At 39.9% G+C, this 17287-nt stretch overlaps 1 protein-coding gene across 1 annotated transcript in view; it reads right to left on the reverse strand.

The window, feature by feature from the left end:
* Positions 1-446: 446 nt before the first annotated feature.
* PGM5 (phosphoglucomutase 5) overlaps positions 447-17287 on the reverse strand; it is a 71870-nt gene continuing 55029 nt past the window's right edge. The window contains exons 10-11 of the mRNA XM_082074885.1: positions 14798-14932; positions 447-2021 (exon numbers count right to left, since the gene is read on the reverse strand). Of these exons, the coding sequence (XP_081931011.1) occupies positions 1932-2021; positions 14798-14932 (225 nt within the window). The 3' untranslated portion in view covers positions 447-1931. The remainder of the gene's footprint in view (positions 2022-14797; positions 14933-17287) is intronic.

Genomic DNA, 17287 nt, shown 5'->3' on the forward strand with positions numbered 1-17287 from the left:
TACCAGTTATTAGATTTTATCAATATCACCAGGTATCATAAAAAAAGGATGGTGAGTGGATCTGGGGTTAGGCTAGTTCATTGTCACAGAACAAATAAGAGATTTTAGAAGTTCTTGGACTGCTGTTTAGAATGTTCTTTCATGCAGCCCAGTAATTTGAACTGTCATAATCCAGAGTATGTCTATGCTTGAGCATGTGTGATCCACTACTTAGAAGCTTACTATCCTGCACCTAGGATGAAGATTAATATTCTCACATTCATAAGTAGATGTTCAAACTGTGTGAGAATGCCATGGTCATCTAAAAAATAAATCTTTATAAAAAGAACTAAAGTCTTAAAACCTCATTTGGTTTACAGAAACACTTAATGGCAAAGTAGAATACTGTGTGAAAACATTTCTACCTCATTTGTTTAGAGTCAATTAAGCAGATAATGTAATTGTATTAAAGGCAGTTTTATTAGGATGCTTGAAAAGGCAGTGTGTCTTGTCAACAATCATGTATTAATACAGAAATACAGCATTACTCTTTATTGTGTACTAAGTGCCATAGCAATTTTGACAGAAGTGTCGAAAGAAATCAAAGCTCTTTCCTTTTGCTGCAATATCATATAAATTGCACTAAAATTTGACAACCATAATTAGTTGAAACACACTGCAAAGAGGCAAGTTGCACAGAGCCACCTTGACACATGATAGAAGTGACCACACTGCTCCCAAAGAAGCAAAGCTTTCACACATGTCACATGCATGAAGTGTTTGTGTTCCTCTTCAGAGCACAGGATTATAGCTGGAACTGCAGAATCATTTCACAAGCAGAAAAATGCTGATCTTCATATCCCCAATATCCTTTTCAGATCAATGCCGGGACATCTCTCTTTGCACGCACCAGATTTTATTCCATGATCCACTGTTACAAAGAACCTAACAGAAACTGCATTCAGCCCGTGAATCAGGAGGAGTATCTCTATTTAATTCATTAACATTTGTTTTTATTTCCTCTTCACTACACACTTCAATTAACCACTTTGTGCTAAGTGGAGCATGAGTATTTCAAAGGCTTGAAAAACTTCCATAATAACTCCTTCGTGAAAAAATTGCTGAATTTGCAGTGATAACCTTTCAAATGCAGTAAGCACCAATATCATCTGCTGACATGAGAAATATTGCAAAAGACAGCCAGATTCCACACCCGACATATTGTTGAAAGGACACAATCAGCTTCTACAGCACAAAAGCCTCCCTTTGGAGGAAAAAAACACAAAGAGTCAAAAACCCAGGAAAATCTAAAGGCACAAGTCAGATGGATATGCTTTAAAAGCAGGGGTAAAATAAAATATGGGATAACCCTTTCTTTGGGAGCATGTGCAAGTGTGTACGCAACACTGCTGCCAGCGTGCACATGTGAGCAATGGGAGAGACTGGAGAGGTGTCAGGTGAGGAAATACACCCTTTGCAAAAGTCGCTTCACAGCCCTGATGCCTCAGACATGCTCTGTATACATCTTCGTAAACCATCAAGAAGGTGACAAAGATCTCAAAACAATATTCACCAAGCATGTCTTTGCTTTGCAACTCCCTCTCTAACTGAAATTTCCCCAGCCTTTATAAGAGCATTCAAAACCAAGGAGTTTTCCTTTTCTGCCACATTGCTGACAACACGTGAAGGTTAAGGCCTCTTTCTTTGGCTATATTGTGATCTGAAATTAAGATATTGCAGGTAAAACAAAGAAGTCAATACACTATTGTATTTGGAGATCAATGCAAATGAATATGCTCAACATTATACTGAATGTTTCTTCCCACCCTACACTTATCCCCAAGACAACTTTTAAAATCATACAAGGCACAAATGGCTAACATGTTTCAGCAAGGTCCTCTCTCTTCCTTGCTGTTCCTCTTTTGGCCCTGGTTTTACAATCTTCTCTGGTTTCAGGTGATGACAGTGGGTCCCTTCCGCCCTGTCCTCTCATGAATCTGAGATATTTTCAGTGCGATTGCTATAAGAGGACTCAGCACAGCCTAAAGAAGAAGAAATAAATTGAATTACATAAAGCAGAAATATCAACAGATTTCACATATAAATCCTTTTAACTGTAGTATTATATAACAATAGTAAAACATTTAATAATAATAAACACTGACACAGCTACACTGTAGCTACAGCTACAGTGTCATACTTGATACAATGAAGTATCATGCTGAGTACATGTTTTGTGCAGTGTTACACCGAGTATACCTAAGGTATGCAGAAAAGAGAAAACAATAAGTATGCTACACTGATAATGTAGAAAACAACCTAGAAATCACAAAAGTAATATTATTTCTTTTCTGCTGAGTGGAAGCCATGTACATGAGATGCACACTTTAACTGTGAAGCTTAGAGTTGGAAGGTACTGTAACAATTACCTTAACAGAAATCACAGAAGTGTGTTTTGAGTAGTACCACCTATAGTTATATTAAATAGGATAAATTCCAGCAGAGGCAGCATGAACTCTCATGTTTCAGGCTACAGTCCTTATTGAATGGCCATATGTATAACACTACCCAGACAGCTGGGTGCAGAAAACAACTACGACGGTACCACATGAAAATCAAGTAAAATATATTTTTTCAAATGGAAACTGAACCTTCACTCAGTTAATTAAATGACATGTAAAGATAAACTGGCAGAGTTGAATTTTGTGTGAAAGTCTTCTTTTTCAGAGAACCATCTATTTGGTTTTCAAATTCGTCAAGATTCCCGCCTGCCACATGTTTCAAATAAATTACATTCTGGCTTCAAACCTGTCAGGTTTAAAAACCAAATCAAACAAAACTGTAATTCAAGTGAGCTTAAATTTAGATATCTTTTTTATGAGATTAATATAGTTAATACCTCAAATCTGTTTCAGCCACTTAACAGTTCTGTCAGTATGAGGTGTTTGCTTTATTTATACAAATGTTCAGACACCTAAAAGAGTGAGCAGACAAACTAATTGTGCAAACAGAGTCATGGAGTAACACACTGAATGCCACTGGTGTCAAATTTAGTTATGCCCAAGTGTGAGCAGTGTGACATGTTATTGCTCAAAAAAGCTCCATATTTGTAGATATCTATCTACTGAATAATCATTGAAGCAGAATACAAGTCCATTAGAGTCAAACATGCTTAGAGGAGATTAACACGTGGAGCACAAACTTGCATCTGTGGGCAAATATTGCAAGAAAAAACAATAAAATGTGCCAATTTATAAGGTCTGGACCATATCATTCCTTCCCTCCAACAAGAAGGATCAAGGAGAACTCTGGCACTCCCCTAAGAAACCTCTTTCCTAGTTAATCGAAAAAGCACAGGAAAATGTAACAAGCAACCCTACCGACCAGCTTTACTTGACCCTGCTTTCTTAAACCACAAATGCACCCCAGAGAAGAAAGGGGGAAAAAAAGCCAAACAAAGCTCTATACAATGCTTTGAACAAAACACAAAATCAAACAAGTTTATGTGACACCCATTTATATAAACAACTTAGCTGCCGCTCTTTTGCCAAGTTGTTCCAATTACTACTAAGTATTCTGCTTGTCATAATCATGCTCTTATTTTAGCTCTGTCCTCTCACACTTTGATTTAAAGTACACTTCCTTCATCCTGCAGGTGAAAAACAAAACAAAACTAACATCAAAACCAAAAAACAACACCAAAAAAGCATTCTCTTTGGAATGGCAAGAACAGAGCAGACCAACAAGGAACTAGAGCTGTATATGCCTTTTTTGAAACTCCTTTATCTCTGCAATGAATGGTTTACGTACCAGTTGCAAAAGATGATTCCTGGCCAGCAATCATTTGCAGTTTATACAATTCTAGAAAGAGTTATATATTTTAAAGAGATCTTGATTTAAAAATATTTTTCAAATGGTTTCTTCTGCTTCAGAAACTGTAAAACTTTACTATTGACATGTCAACTCAAAATGGCAATTACAATCATTCTGTATGTTAATGTTAATATAGAAAACTCTTGCAAACTGTGTGGGAGATATGCCATGTTATCCCACACATATAATTTAAGAATTGAAAATGGACTTAAATCAGAAACAACTTAAATCAGAATTTTGCTTTAGTAATAATATAGATGCTATACTTCTAAAGAACTAACTGGTAGGGAAGATTATTCGTACCAGGAAATACATCAAACAAGCAGACATCTAACATAGCACAAATAAAGATCAAAAGCCCTTTGCTCAGGAATACTCTGCACCAGAGCTGTCAGAGGTGTATCATTTCTCTCTGGCTCATGTAGCATTTTTTCCCTCTGTGAGCTTTCAAGAAAAATCCATACAATTTCAATTCTTTTAGTCAGGTTCTCAGATAAGATTTGTACCATGATGCACCTGCTTTATCAAAGGCTCAGGCAAGGTCGAAATATACCTGCCTGCAGGTTAAAAGCTCAGCACAAGCCTAAGGTTTGGCTTTAGAAATATTTTTCCACAGAACAGGTGGACAATGCCATCTGTATGTCAAGAAACACCTTGTGAAAATGTACTATGTGTCACATTTAAGCTAAAACTTGCCAACTTTCATCAAAAATTCATGCAGTTCTGAGGCAAAATCATCTGTCCAGACTTCGACTGTAAAGCTCGTGAATCTTTTCTTTCAGTCTCTTCCCCAGCCTGCACTGAATTTCAGCCTTGTTAGGAAAACCAAATGTAACTGAGTTCTACACAGTCAGGGCACGGACATTTTCCACAGGTCTCAAATTCACTTTGCCCAGTGTAAGTCTCAAAAATAAGTTTCCCCATCAATCTCATCAGTGAAAAGAATTCTGCAGAATTTATCTGGGAAAAATAAAGAGGGGGAAAAAAAAAAGCTCAGAGAATGGCAATACCATCAAACAGGATTCAAACATTTTAGTGAACAACGGATAACTACAGCTTCCTTTTACAGTTCACAAACATTTGCTCTGTCTTCTTTTACTATACTGATCTGCATTTTTCATTCAGCATCGTGTCCACCAGTGTTATTTGGGGCTCCCTCAGCCTTACATATACCCAGGTGAACATACAGGGTGGAACATTAGGAACACAGGGTCAATTATTTGTACATATGTCAGTAACTGGAAACATTAAACACTAAATCGTTTGCTCCCTGTACTCTGGGATCACAGGGAGAGGTAATGGAAAGCCATCTGAATTAGCCAGTCATCAAAGATCCAGCATCAACTGGCTAAACCTTGTGTGACTGTCACCCAGGCATTTAGACACCCGAATTACTAATGAACAAAATGACACTTCGGATGGTAACTATTTCAGAACAAAAGTTCAAGACCTTGTTACAGATTTTTAAGCAGATCTGGCATAGTACTACATGTTCCAGAAGAGTTCACTTCCCTGGAACAATTATTAATGCCTCAAAATTAAAGAGAGATAAACAAGTGGGTTAGTACAGCATGAAATCATCAAGAAGAGCTGCAGCCTGACTTTTAGAGCTCTGTAGAGATAGAAGATGTGTCAAATGTTTTCCATCTCTGCATCTTCCCTCTCTAAAAATTGCTGTCAAACCCCAAATTCTACTTCCTCAGCTGCTTGTCTATCAGATTTAGTGTCAAAGCACTTTTCCAGTTCTTAAAGTTTGCCTTGAGAAAAACATGCTTGCAGAATGCTTTGAAGTCACCAAAAGTTGTAACTGCTAGGTGGTGGTATTATTATTGTAAAAATTATTATAAGCCTTAAAAGTTTCAGGCATGGGCTAGAAATCCTTTTCTCTTCTAACACGTAAATTCATTCTCAGTTGTTCTATTTTTACTATTTAAATGTTATACAGAAGGCTGCTCTGTAACAGACAGGTAACAGGGTAACAGACAGCTCTAAGTCCTGTAACAAGGACTTCTTCCTGCTCCCAAGTCATTTTTGTGACTGCCTGAAGCTGCTCTTAGCCCTTTGTAACCTGGGCAACAGAATCACTAGAACATGAACTAAGGGAAAGGAAAAGAATGTCAGAAAAGAGGGGCAAGTACCCACAAAACATGCTTTGATAGCCTTACCTATTAGAAGGAGCTTTTCCTTTGGATGTACTTTAAAAGTCAAATCAATACACTTACAAAGCAACACTAAAGTGGTGGAAGAGACATGAAGAACGGACTGAAATAAGTGCGAAGCAAGGTGAGCACTAAGACCACACAGGCTGGCACCACAGCAGTGTTCTCCTGCAGGGCTTCTGCCATAATGGCTCAACACACAGCTCAGCGTGTCTCCTTGGGTCTTGCATTCCATAAAAGAGAAGGCTTTGGAAAGGTTTATGCTATGGCCACCCATTCCAGAAGACCTAAGCAATGTGGATGGCCTAGTTTTCATCGTGGAACAAACGGGCCTGGCTCTGTAACAGCCACAGTGCTGGTGGTGCTCACTTTACACAGAATCACAGAATCGACTGGGTTGGAAAAGACCTCAGAGATCATCAAGTCCAACCCTTGGTCCAACTTCAGTCCATTTACTAGATCATGGCACTAAGTGTCGTGTCCAATCTCAGTTTAAAAACCTCCAGGGATGGTGAGTCCACCACCTCCCTGGGCAGGCCATTCCAATGCCTGATCACTCTCTCCGTAAATAATTTCTTTCTAATATCCAGCCTAAATTTCCCCTGGCAGAGTTTAAGCCCATGCCCCCTTGTCCTATTGCCGACTGCCTGGGAGAAGAGACCAATGCCCACCTGGCTATAACTTCCCTTCAGGTAGTTATAGAGAGTGATGAGGTCACCTCTAAGCCTCCTCTTCTCCAGACTAAACAACCCCAGCTCCCTCAGCCTCTCCCCATAGGTCTTGTGTTCAAGTCCCTTCACCAGCCTTGTTGCTCTTCTCTGGACCCGCTCCAGCACTTCAATGTCTTTCCTGAACTGAGGGGCCCAGAACTGAACACAATACTCCAGGTGTGGCCTCACCAATGCAGAGTACAGGGGAAGGATCACTTCCCTTGTCCTGCTGACCACGCTATTTTTGATACAGGACAGGATACCATTGGCCTTCTTGGCCACCTGGGCACACTGATGGCTCATGTTGAGCTTCCTGTCAATTAGTACCCCCAGGTCCCTTTCTGTCTGACTGCTCTCCAGCCACTCTGCGCCCAGCCTGTAGCGCTGCAGGGGGTTGTTGTGGCCAAAGTGCAGGACCTGGCACTTGGCCTTGTTGAACTTCATCCCATTGGAATCAGCCCATTTTTCCAGACTATCCAGATCCCTCTGCAGAGCCCTCCTGCCTTCCAGCAGGTCGACACTCCCTCCCAACTTGGTGTCATCAGCAAATTTGCTGATGATGGTCTCAATCCCCTCATGTAAAACATCAATAAAGATGTTAAACAGGACTGGACCCAACACTGACCCCTGGGGAACACCACTAGTGACTGGCCGCCAGCTGGATGCGGCCCCATTCACCAGCACTCTCTGGGCCCGGCCCACCAGCCAGTTCTTAACCCAGCAGAGAGTGCACTTGTCCAGGCCATGGACTACCAGCTTTTGCAGGAGTATATTATGGGAGACAGTGTCAAAGGCCTTGCTGAAGTCTAGATAGACCACATCTACAGCTTTCCCCTCATCCACCAGGTGGGTCACCTGATCATAAAAGGAGATCGGGTCGGTCAGACAGGACCTGCCCCTCCTAAACCCATGCTGGCTGGGTCTGATCCCTTGTCCATCCTGAAGGTGCTGTGTGATTGCATTCAGGATGATCTGCTCCATAACCCTGCCAGGCACTGAGGTGAGGCTGACAGGCCTGTAGTTGCCAGGGTCAGCTTTGCAGCCCTTTTTGTGGATTGGGGTAACATACACCAATTTCCAATCGTATGGGACCTCCTCAGTGAGCCAGGACTGTTGGAAGATGATGGAGAGTGGCTTGGTGAGCTCTTCTGCTAGCTCCCTCATCACCCTAGGATGGATCCCGTCTGGTCCCATAGACTTGTGAGAATCCAGATGGCTCAGTAAGTCACCAGCTATTTCCTTCTGGAATACAAGGGGACTATTTGGCTTCCTATCTCTGTCAACCATCTCCAGAGGCCAGTTGTCCTTTGTTACCATGAAGCAGCACGCTTGCCACAGGAAAAAAGAAACTGGCTTCTCTACTCTTGTGCATGGTCTGCCTGCTAACTCAAATAAAATTACAATAAAGGCCAGGAGGCCAGCTGTTCTGACCCTAGCAATAGAGGAGGCCAGACATGATGGGTGAAAAAGAGAGGAGGAAAACATAAACTGAGTGTTGTGCGAAAAATTCTATGTTTGTAACAAATCAGTTCCTTTCTAGTGTGCCCAAAAAGCTTTGAGTGAAGATTAGGTATAATGAACTAATTTCCACGATGCCTGAAAGATTTTATAATTACTGTCACATGAAGTATTTTTCCTATGTAATAGCTGATTTTAAATGTGTTCACTGTACGTCTTCGTGCAGAACTAGAAGCTAAATTACCTGAATGGCACACACACATTGAGTTACCTAAAGAGTGTGATCACACAGATGGAAATCTCCATATCTCACACCCCCTCGAAGAAAATCTAATTGATTTTAATAGTAAAGGCAAAACTTCGCATGATTTCTCTGCACCATACTATATGTTTTAACAGCCAACCAGAGCCATGCTAAAAGACCCAATGCTTCAAAAACAAATGAAGAGGTCATTATTCTCTAGCAAACTGGACTTGTTAAGCACAGTTGTGGGAGTGTCTTGACATAATCACACAGAAACCTTTAATTTTTATCTCTATTAAGTGATATTGGACACAAGGACTCCTGGGTTACTGATTTCAGTTCCCTCCTCTTGGACAAACTCACACCATTAACAATCGCTTTATATAATCACTATATATACAACCATACATAATCATTAGCCTTTCGTATGACAACCAAGGTCCACCTGAAAATTGGCTTTTTTTTCTCCTCTGCTACTTGCCATTCAAGAATTGATTCAGAAATCCAGTTTTTGATGATCTATCCCAATTTTTCTTTTTTATCACTTTTTTTTTTTTTCCTAAATTGGCATGCCTTTTTGGACAAAACCACAAAGAAACAACTACTGCCCTGAAACCTTCACTTGGCTGCTGCTAATCTAATGATTCTGTAGCTAACTAGCACGTAGTTCACTAGACTTTGGCAAAAGTAATTGCAGAATTTGTGATTCACTGTATCCTAAATAAAATAGAGCTAGCTAGTCCATATTCAGAGCAATCCAGATTATTTACTACACTGTTTCCAGGACAGTTATCCTGCAACAGCCACACAACCTTGCTGTTGAACAACACATTGGATTTACAAATAAAACCAATCAAAACAACTCAGCATAACAAGTCATTTCTTTCTTGGTCTTTGCATATGAAACTTCCTGTTTGAATACTATCCAAGTTCAATAATATATTCAGGTGGCTAGAAAAAGGATGAGAAGATATTAACTATGTGTCAGGATCTGGAAATAATGAAATATGAGTTGATCTATAAAATGAGGCTGCAAATGAGCCTAAAGGTCAATAAACTCTTATTTTAGTACTTCATGCTCATTGGACATATCTCTAGTTTTTCCAACTGTGTTAAATTTAGCACAGCTAATAAGTCTATTAACCTTAGGAAAAGATACATGTTAATGCATAAAGGCCCACAGCTTCAGGCAGAAGTCTGTTGTTTGTTATAAAGAACTGAACTTTCTGAAATTGCTACCTGAATGCCTATTTGAGTAGTATAAACCAAAAAAATCATCTTTTTAAGGAAATCTTCCAAGTTAGCTGGAAAGCAACTTTGCGAGGAAAGCAGAGTGATGAGGGGCATCAGCAGTGACAAGGAGAATCAACAGAGTGGGGAACAATACAGTTTTAGAAAAGCCTTGGGCATGGTTTTCAAGACTTTGTTTTAGCCTCCTTATAACTAGAAGGCATAACCCCTATATATTACATAATTTTCAAGTGCTTACATTGGATTGTTTTTAATATACTTTGCACAGAGCATGATGGTCACTTTTCTCTATTGCTCCTGATTTTCATTCATGTTGATACTGGCTTATAGGAAGAACTGAACTACTCACAGAAAAAAAAATTAGTCACTCCTTATCTCCTAGGGGATAATGAGGCTGTTTCTGCCAATTTCCTTCAATGGATTGTTCAATGGCCAGAAGCCACTGCAATTCACATTTATCTATAACCTCAGTCTTCTAATTACTGGTATACTTAACTGCTTTCCCTTGGACTACTATGCTGTCAGTCACGCAGTTGTCTACATTTACTCTGCTCTTATGGAAGCTCTAATGTTTCTGAAGTAAAACATACAGATAATAAGGCCTGAAAGTTAGCTCTTCCTGCAGGCCTCATGCAGAGTTACACACTATTGAGGCACAAGAAAGCATGAGGAGAGCTTCAGTTGAGCAACACTCACTTGAATGGCTCCCTGAGGTCAAAATAAGAGGCAGCATTGAGCAGCTTCAATGGTGCTTCCAAGCTTGTCAGGCTTTCTGCTGGGTATCAGACCAAAGTAGGGCCTACAGCTACCTACAGTGGTTGAACCTGGATGATACTGAGCATTGACACAGATCTTTGTCCAAATTTCATGCTGGATAAGGGTTCACCATAGTACAGCCTAGGTTGGAAGGGATCTTGAAATATCATCTGGCTGAACGTCTTGTGGGAAATAAAGTTACCATCATCCAGAGAAGTACATCACCTCTAATGTGAATGATTAATTCTATCCACCTCAAGTGAACAGTTCTTCTTAAAATAAAGGTACTTGTATATATTGCCCTTAAAATATGTCTCAGTTAACACAACTCAAAAAGCATTATAATGTAATATTGGTGTTTCAGGACAATATGCATGTCTCAGCATGCATATTAGAAGGGGTGGTTTAGTCTTCTGCTTATATGTGGAAGATTCACCATCAGCAGTTAACACTGTCAAAGGGAACACAAGCAAACTAGAAAAAACTCGGAAACTGTGAAAAGTTGGCTGACTAATTTTGGAAAAGGCTTTGTCTGAAAGGGGAAAACAAAGGATGCTGATAGGAGGTAAACTCAACCTAGTTACCATAATGATTTCACAGAACAAGAATCAATTCTTGTGAAAAAGAGCCATAAAGATGTCTCAATATACTTTTGCCTTTCATTTCAAGTATTGACTGGAACTGTCGCCAGGCAAAAACATGGAGCAATGCAAAGCATTCCTCTTCCATTTGTCTATGTAAAAAATGAAAAGAAGGTACTGGAAGGAGGTGGTCCAATAAAGCAGAAGCAACTAAATATTTACTTAAGCAGCCAATCATCAAATAATTTTATGTCTTGGTTTATGATATAAAACGTATGGCAGAGAGTTTTTCCTGATCAGTAGTTGCAGGCAAAGTGCGACACTACAGAAGTTACATGTAGTCATCTACCCAGTTACAAAGACCAGCTACACTTAAAGAAAAATAAGCATTTATCCCAAATGTAACAATTTCCTTAAATACTATATATAGGGTATATATTTTACATACTTCTTTATGTCAGTTCTCTTTGAATAACTGGTCACTTAGGAGTATGTTGATTATGCCCCTACTACTGAAAGTAAATAGGAAACAAAGCACTTAAAACTCCAAATCCATCACAGCTCTTCTAGATGTTCACATCACTATGAATGTCAAAGGAAACTAAAACAAAAAAAGAATTACAATATCAGCAGAACTATGCCACCCCTTCTCAGCAATGCTGTTTTCTGATAAAGGGGTTTGCTATTCACTCTCTTCCACATATTTCACTGACTATCAAATGTTCTCCTGAGAAATTTTTAGTTATTTTTGTACTAAGATGAGGATGCCCTGAAATCAAATTTATTTACTTCCTTGAAATGTATCATGTGCCTACGGTATATAATCTATGACCTTGCAGCTCCTATTGCCCTCATGTTGCTGGCAACGCGTTCAGTCAGAGAAAGGAAAGATAAGAGGTGGGAACTGTGCAATACTGTGAAATAAGAAACCAGAGAAAGAATTTATTGCATTAATTGAGATGAAACTGCTATTTGTCCCAGATTTTGTGCACATGGCAAGAGATGAGGAGGGTCTTTACAGCACTATGTAACTCCTGAGGCAGCCTGGATGTTAAAATGTATGTCTGCACTAAACAAATGCAGGGAAGTTCCTGCAACAAGTTTCAAGGCAACAACATTTCTAGCCCTGCGATTATCTGTTCACTACCGAATACCATGGAGGAACAGCCAAAAGTGTAGCAGTCTGCAGGATCTATGCCCTAGGGGTGCTTCTCTCCAGATTCCTTGGCGCAGCTGCCTGAGGGGACCCCAGACCTGTGCTACAGGTTGCCTCCCTCCCTGAAGGACTCCTTGGATGTACATTGTAGCTTGTCTTTGGTTCTCACTTTTACCCTGTCTTCTGGATGAACCCACACTGTTGCCTTGTCACCAGCCCTGTCTTCTGTCCCATATCCTGCTGCTCCAGATGGACCCTGAACCTGATCCATCGCTTGCCTCGTCTTGCCTTGTTACCAGAGCCTTGATCTTCCTGCTCCACTTGCCTGCTTTGGGACAGTGCCCTGGACAAGGAGGGCATGCCTGTCCTGTAGCTGCTCTGGGTTCCTGGCTCCTACCAACCTGTGCAGCAGCTGCGTTCTTGCTGCTCCTTGGACACAGGCTGTGTTGCTGGGGAGGGAGGTCACTACACCTTGCAGGGGACTTTATGCACCTTTCTCAAGCAAAGCCATGCAGAACAAGGATTAAATGTAACAGTAGAGTAGCATATTCTTCATTTTCTGAGGATAACCTCTGCTCATTCAATCTAGTCTCTTCACAAGTGTAAAATTCAATAAGAACATCTGCTATTTTCCACCCATTTAATAAAACAAGCATTAAATACTGTACATTGATTGTAGGTTACTTTAGGAGACCCACAAGCCTGAACTTTGCCAGCATATCCTTTCTCTCATATTGCATACCTTGTAAAAAGCAGAACAACCCTTTGATGCAAAAATGATTTCATCATAAAAGGCACATGCTCATTTGTAATTAAATAGTCAAAATTAGGCTAGATGAATGCTGCAAGTATATGGTCTGCTGCTTTCTAGTATTTTTTGCTGGGATTCATTAGACAGGAAATATGTTCAGATCATACTTTTGTGCTACATTATCAGAAGGTTACTGTAAGTCCACTGCAAACCTCTAAAATGGACTCTCAGTTTGCCTCTTACCATGACTGATTTTCATTTAATCTATGTCTAGCCAACATAGCACAAAGAACCATATTTAAAATAGTCAGCTTAATTGCAACTGATTTGTGCTGTAACAAAATGGGACAGAGCTGTGGTGAGCTGACTGTGGAGGGTTGATGCTGGTGGCTGCCAGGTGTCCACCAAGCCACTCTGTCACTCTCCCCCCATTCTTCACTGACCTCAGTGTCGGCATAGTTGTTTCTCCCACACATTCTCACTCCTCTCTCCCTGCTGCTGTACTTTTTACCCTTATTAAGTATTTTAAAACAGAGGGGCTACCAACATTGCTGACTGGCTCAGCTTTGGCCAGTGGTGGGTCCATCTAGGAGCCAGTTGGAACTGATTCTGGAACTGGTTCTGTTCAATATGGGGCAGCTTCTGGTGTCTTCTTATAGAAGCCAATCTGCAGTCCTCCAGCTAGCAAAACCTTACCACATAAAACCGATTCAGTAGCAAGTGCAAATGGGGTTGTAGCACTGTTGTTCTTTAGTCAAAAAGTATTTATGACCCTGTTAGCGGGCTAACCCTGGATGCACAGAAAAATACTAAAATCACTAAAGAATAGTTTTGTACTCTGTTGGAGGTTTAACATTATACATATTCTGAGGACTTACTGAGGATGAAAACTGTTACTTAATAAAAAGCAAGTAAAATCAATAGATCATATCTGCATGGATGGAGTCTGCAACATTTCTAGAAAAACTGAAGCACTTATCATGACCGATAGGTAACTGTTTAATAGCATAAAAAGAAACTAGCTAAGTATATGGTGGAAATCTGGTGAAAAAAAAGCAATGTCAAACATTTACCTAGGGTTCAAATGCATTTGACAGCATTTATGTTTTGGGAAATTTGCATTTGTGTTTCAGTTTTGAATACACAACTAGATGGTACTTCAAACTACAGGTTTTTGATTTACTAAAAGCCAAATGCTTATCCTCTCTTCCAGGAAGCATTCTTAGTCTTCTCTTGTTGTATATCACAGCATGAAAGTGTTTTACTGGGAAAAATCTGAGAGTTCAAAATGTGATTTATATTATGAATTGTTTTAGGCGTCTGTTGGACTATACTGCAACTTGTACTCAAACTTCACTCTTCCTAGGAAAGAGTCTGGTTATGATACAAAACAATTCGCAGACAGCCGCAGGTCTTTCCCTTACAAGGAATCCCTATATGGTTTATATTCTGTCATCTATATTTCCTAACTCTGCTCTCATTGTGAGGAATCCCTGGTTGCCATAACTGAGTGATCTTCAGATAACCTCCTTGAAAAATATTTATCTCTTTCTTTAAATATTGTTCAGTAACTCAGACTATGACACAAAAAAATAAGTGAAAAATAAACTAGAATGGCTTCTCTTAGTAGTTATCACCAAGTATCTTAGCCCTTGACATTTCTGTTGTGTTAGACATTATACAAGCATACATTAAAACTCCTTGTCCTGCCTCAAAATGTGTACAGTCACATGATTAGGAAAATCATCCACAAAGAACGTAAACAGGGGTCAAAGTGCTGAGTGCTCCTTCTGATTAAAGATGAAAACCTGCAGCCACTGCTATTATAGAGGAAGTGCATTACTTATCAACTTTGACTATTGCAATGCTATTGCATTACCTGTGGTTCCTTATTGTGTTGGCTGGGATCCTTTTCATAACTCTCTGCATAGATCCGGAGTGTAGCTCTCACATGGCTAGAAGCACTCATCCTGAAGATGAGCCTGGAAGCATCTGAAAAAATAATCCGCAGCCCCTACGGAAGAAGAAGGAACAGCACTTATGTAAGGCGGCAGTAACTTTACAAACCACAGTTCACTACCTTAAAATAAAAAGTGAAAGGAAGAGTCATTAGGATACAATTCCTCTTTCCCTGTAACTTCGGACAAATCATTTATTACTCTTTTTTCTCCTCTAAAGACTAGAAATGATCTTGTGTATTCCTTCTCCGTCCTCATAACAAGGACTCTCTTACTGATGTTCTTATTTTCTTTAGCTGATTCGATCTTGTTCCATGTGGCAGAGCATAAAATCAATGGTCTGAGAAATAGTTATAAGATCAATAAGGATCAGGAACCTAAGAAATAGCTGCAGCCTCCCAGGATCAAAAAAAGTTGTCAGTAGTGAATACAAAAGACAGAATCAGTTGTGAGCCCTCATAGACCATGCACCAATGTCTGATTACAAAGATTTCAACAAGAGTCTGTAGTACGACTTGGGAAATTTAACTTTAAGTGATAACTAATTTCATGTACACTGATTAATGTACATTAACTGTGTGTAGAATAAAAATGATTTCTTATTAACTGTGAATTTTCTCTTTGCTCCCATCTTCACCTCTTCTTTCCTCCTCCTCACCTCCATACTGTATACATGAATACATTCTTCTACAGACCACAGGCTGTATACCTGGATCCACAGTAAACAGACTTTCCTTACAGGAAGGCCATTAAGACGGAAGGACTGAAGTACGGTGTTAAATAGTTGTAGTATATCAATACTCTACCAATTCTCCACTAACACTCAGCACAGTTCCCTTCCTGTAAATGGCACCTTTAGGCTAAGTGCCACCTCTGCTGTGTCACTGGACTTCATTTCCCGTCCTAGTTCTGCTGTTGGCAAATGCCTAACGCATAATCTGAGATCCTTGATACTTTTGTTTAAGGGGCAGTAAACCATTAAAAATGAGAGAAGTAAGAGAGAAGCATTTTATTCTTCCAGGTTTATCAGCAGCTTGAGAAGACACTGATGTTAGCAACACAGTGGTCCAATATTCCTAACTAGAAATCTTTGTCTCCTCAGGTATATGCCAAAACACCTTCAGCACCATGTATTGTATTGTTTGCATTGTTTGGTTGATAATCACAGAATCATACAATGGTTTGGGTTGGACCTTTAAAGGCCTAGTCCAATCCCCCTGCAATGAGCAGGGACATCTTCAACTAGATCAGGTCACTCAGAGCCCCATCCAGCCTGGCCTTGGATGTCTCCAGGGATGGGGCATCTACCACCTCTCTGGGCAACTTGTTTTCACCACCCTCATTGTTTAAAAAGTGTTCCTCCATATTTAATCCGAAACTCCCCTCCTTTAGTTTAAAACCATCACCCCTTGTCTTATCCCAACAGGCCCTGCTATAAAGTCTGTCCCCATCTTTCTTATCAGCCCCGTTTAAGTACTGAAAGGCCACAACAAGGTCTCCCCAGAGCCTTCTCTTCTCCAGGCTGAACAACCCCAACTCTCTCAGCCTGTCCCCATAGGAGAGCTGTTCCAGCCCTCTGATCATCTTGGTGGCCTCTTCTGGACCCTCTCCAACAGGTCCATGTCTTTCCTGTGAAATGTTCATTAACACTAGAAAATATACAAGAGGAAAATATCCCACATGGATTAAAGGTTGGATTGCCTAAGAGATATTTTCCATTTTTAACTCTGGTGATACCATGACACTTTTTTTAGCTGCTGGTATAGCATTATCTATTAATTTAAACATGCATTGGCAATTTATCTAGAAATTTATCTAGTAGTCTCAAAAAGTACAGCCTAAGTGACAAACAGAAATAGTTTATATTTGTGAGACTGAGCTTTAGAGCCTGTTTTTCTGACATTTGCTATTAAGCCAACTTTGTAATGGGATGGTTCACTTGATGCTGATGGGAGTTTTGCCATTGATTTCAATGGAATCAAGATTTCATCTTGGACACTTAGAATTATACAGGCAGTTTGTTGTGATCTGATCCCGTAAGCAAGGGGCTGTCTTTTGCTGATTGTTCACTGACTTAACTTTGTAACAGTGAAAAGAAAGAAGAGAAATTGAAGAGTTTCACAGTTCTGGATATAGTTCGTTTCCAATGGTTGTCAAACCCAGGACCAGCAGCTCAAAATATGGAACATTAATGTCAACCAGCTTTAAGAAAGAAGGAAGGGAGTCTAACATATCTGCACAAAATGAAAGAATGAACATCAGAGTGTATTCCTCTCCAAAGACAGAACAGGCATTTTACATACTCCATGTTTATCTAGCAATAGTGACAATAGCACATTGCTACTCGGTTTATCACATCTGAAGTCTCACCACTCATTAAATTGTGATCTTCAGAAAAAAACTATTTATAA

This window comes from Streptopelia decaocto (genome assembly GCF_964273445.1).
Source record: "Streptopelia decaocto genome assembly, chromosome: Z".
Taxonomy (NCBI): domain Eukaryota; kingdom Metazoa; phylum Chordata; class Aves; order Columbiformes; family Columbidae; genus Streptopelia; species Streptopelia decaocto.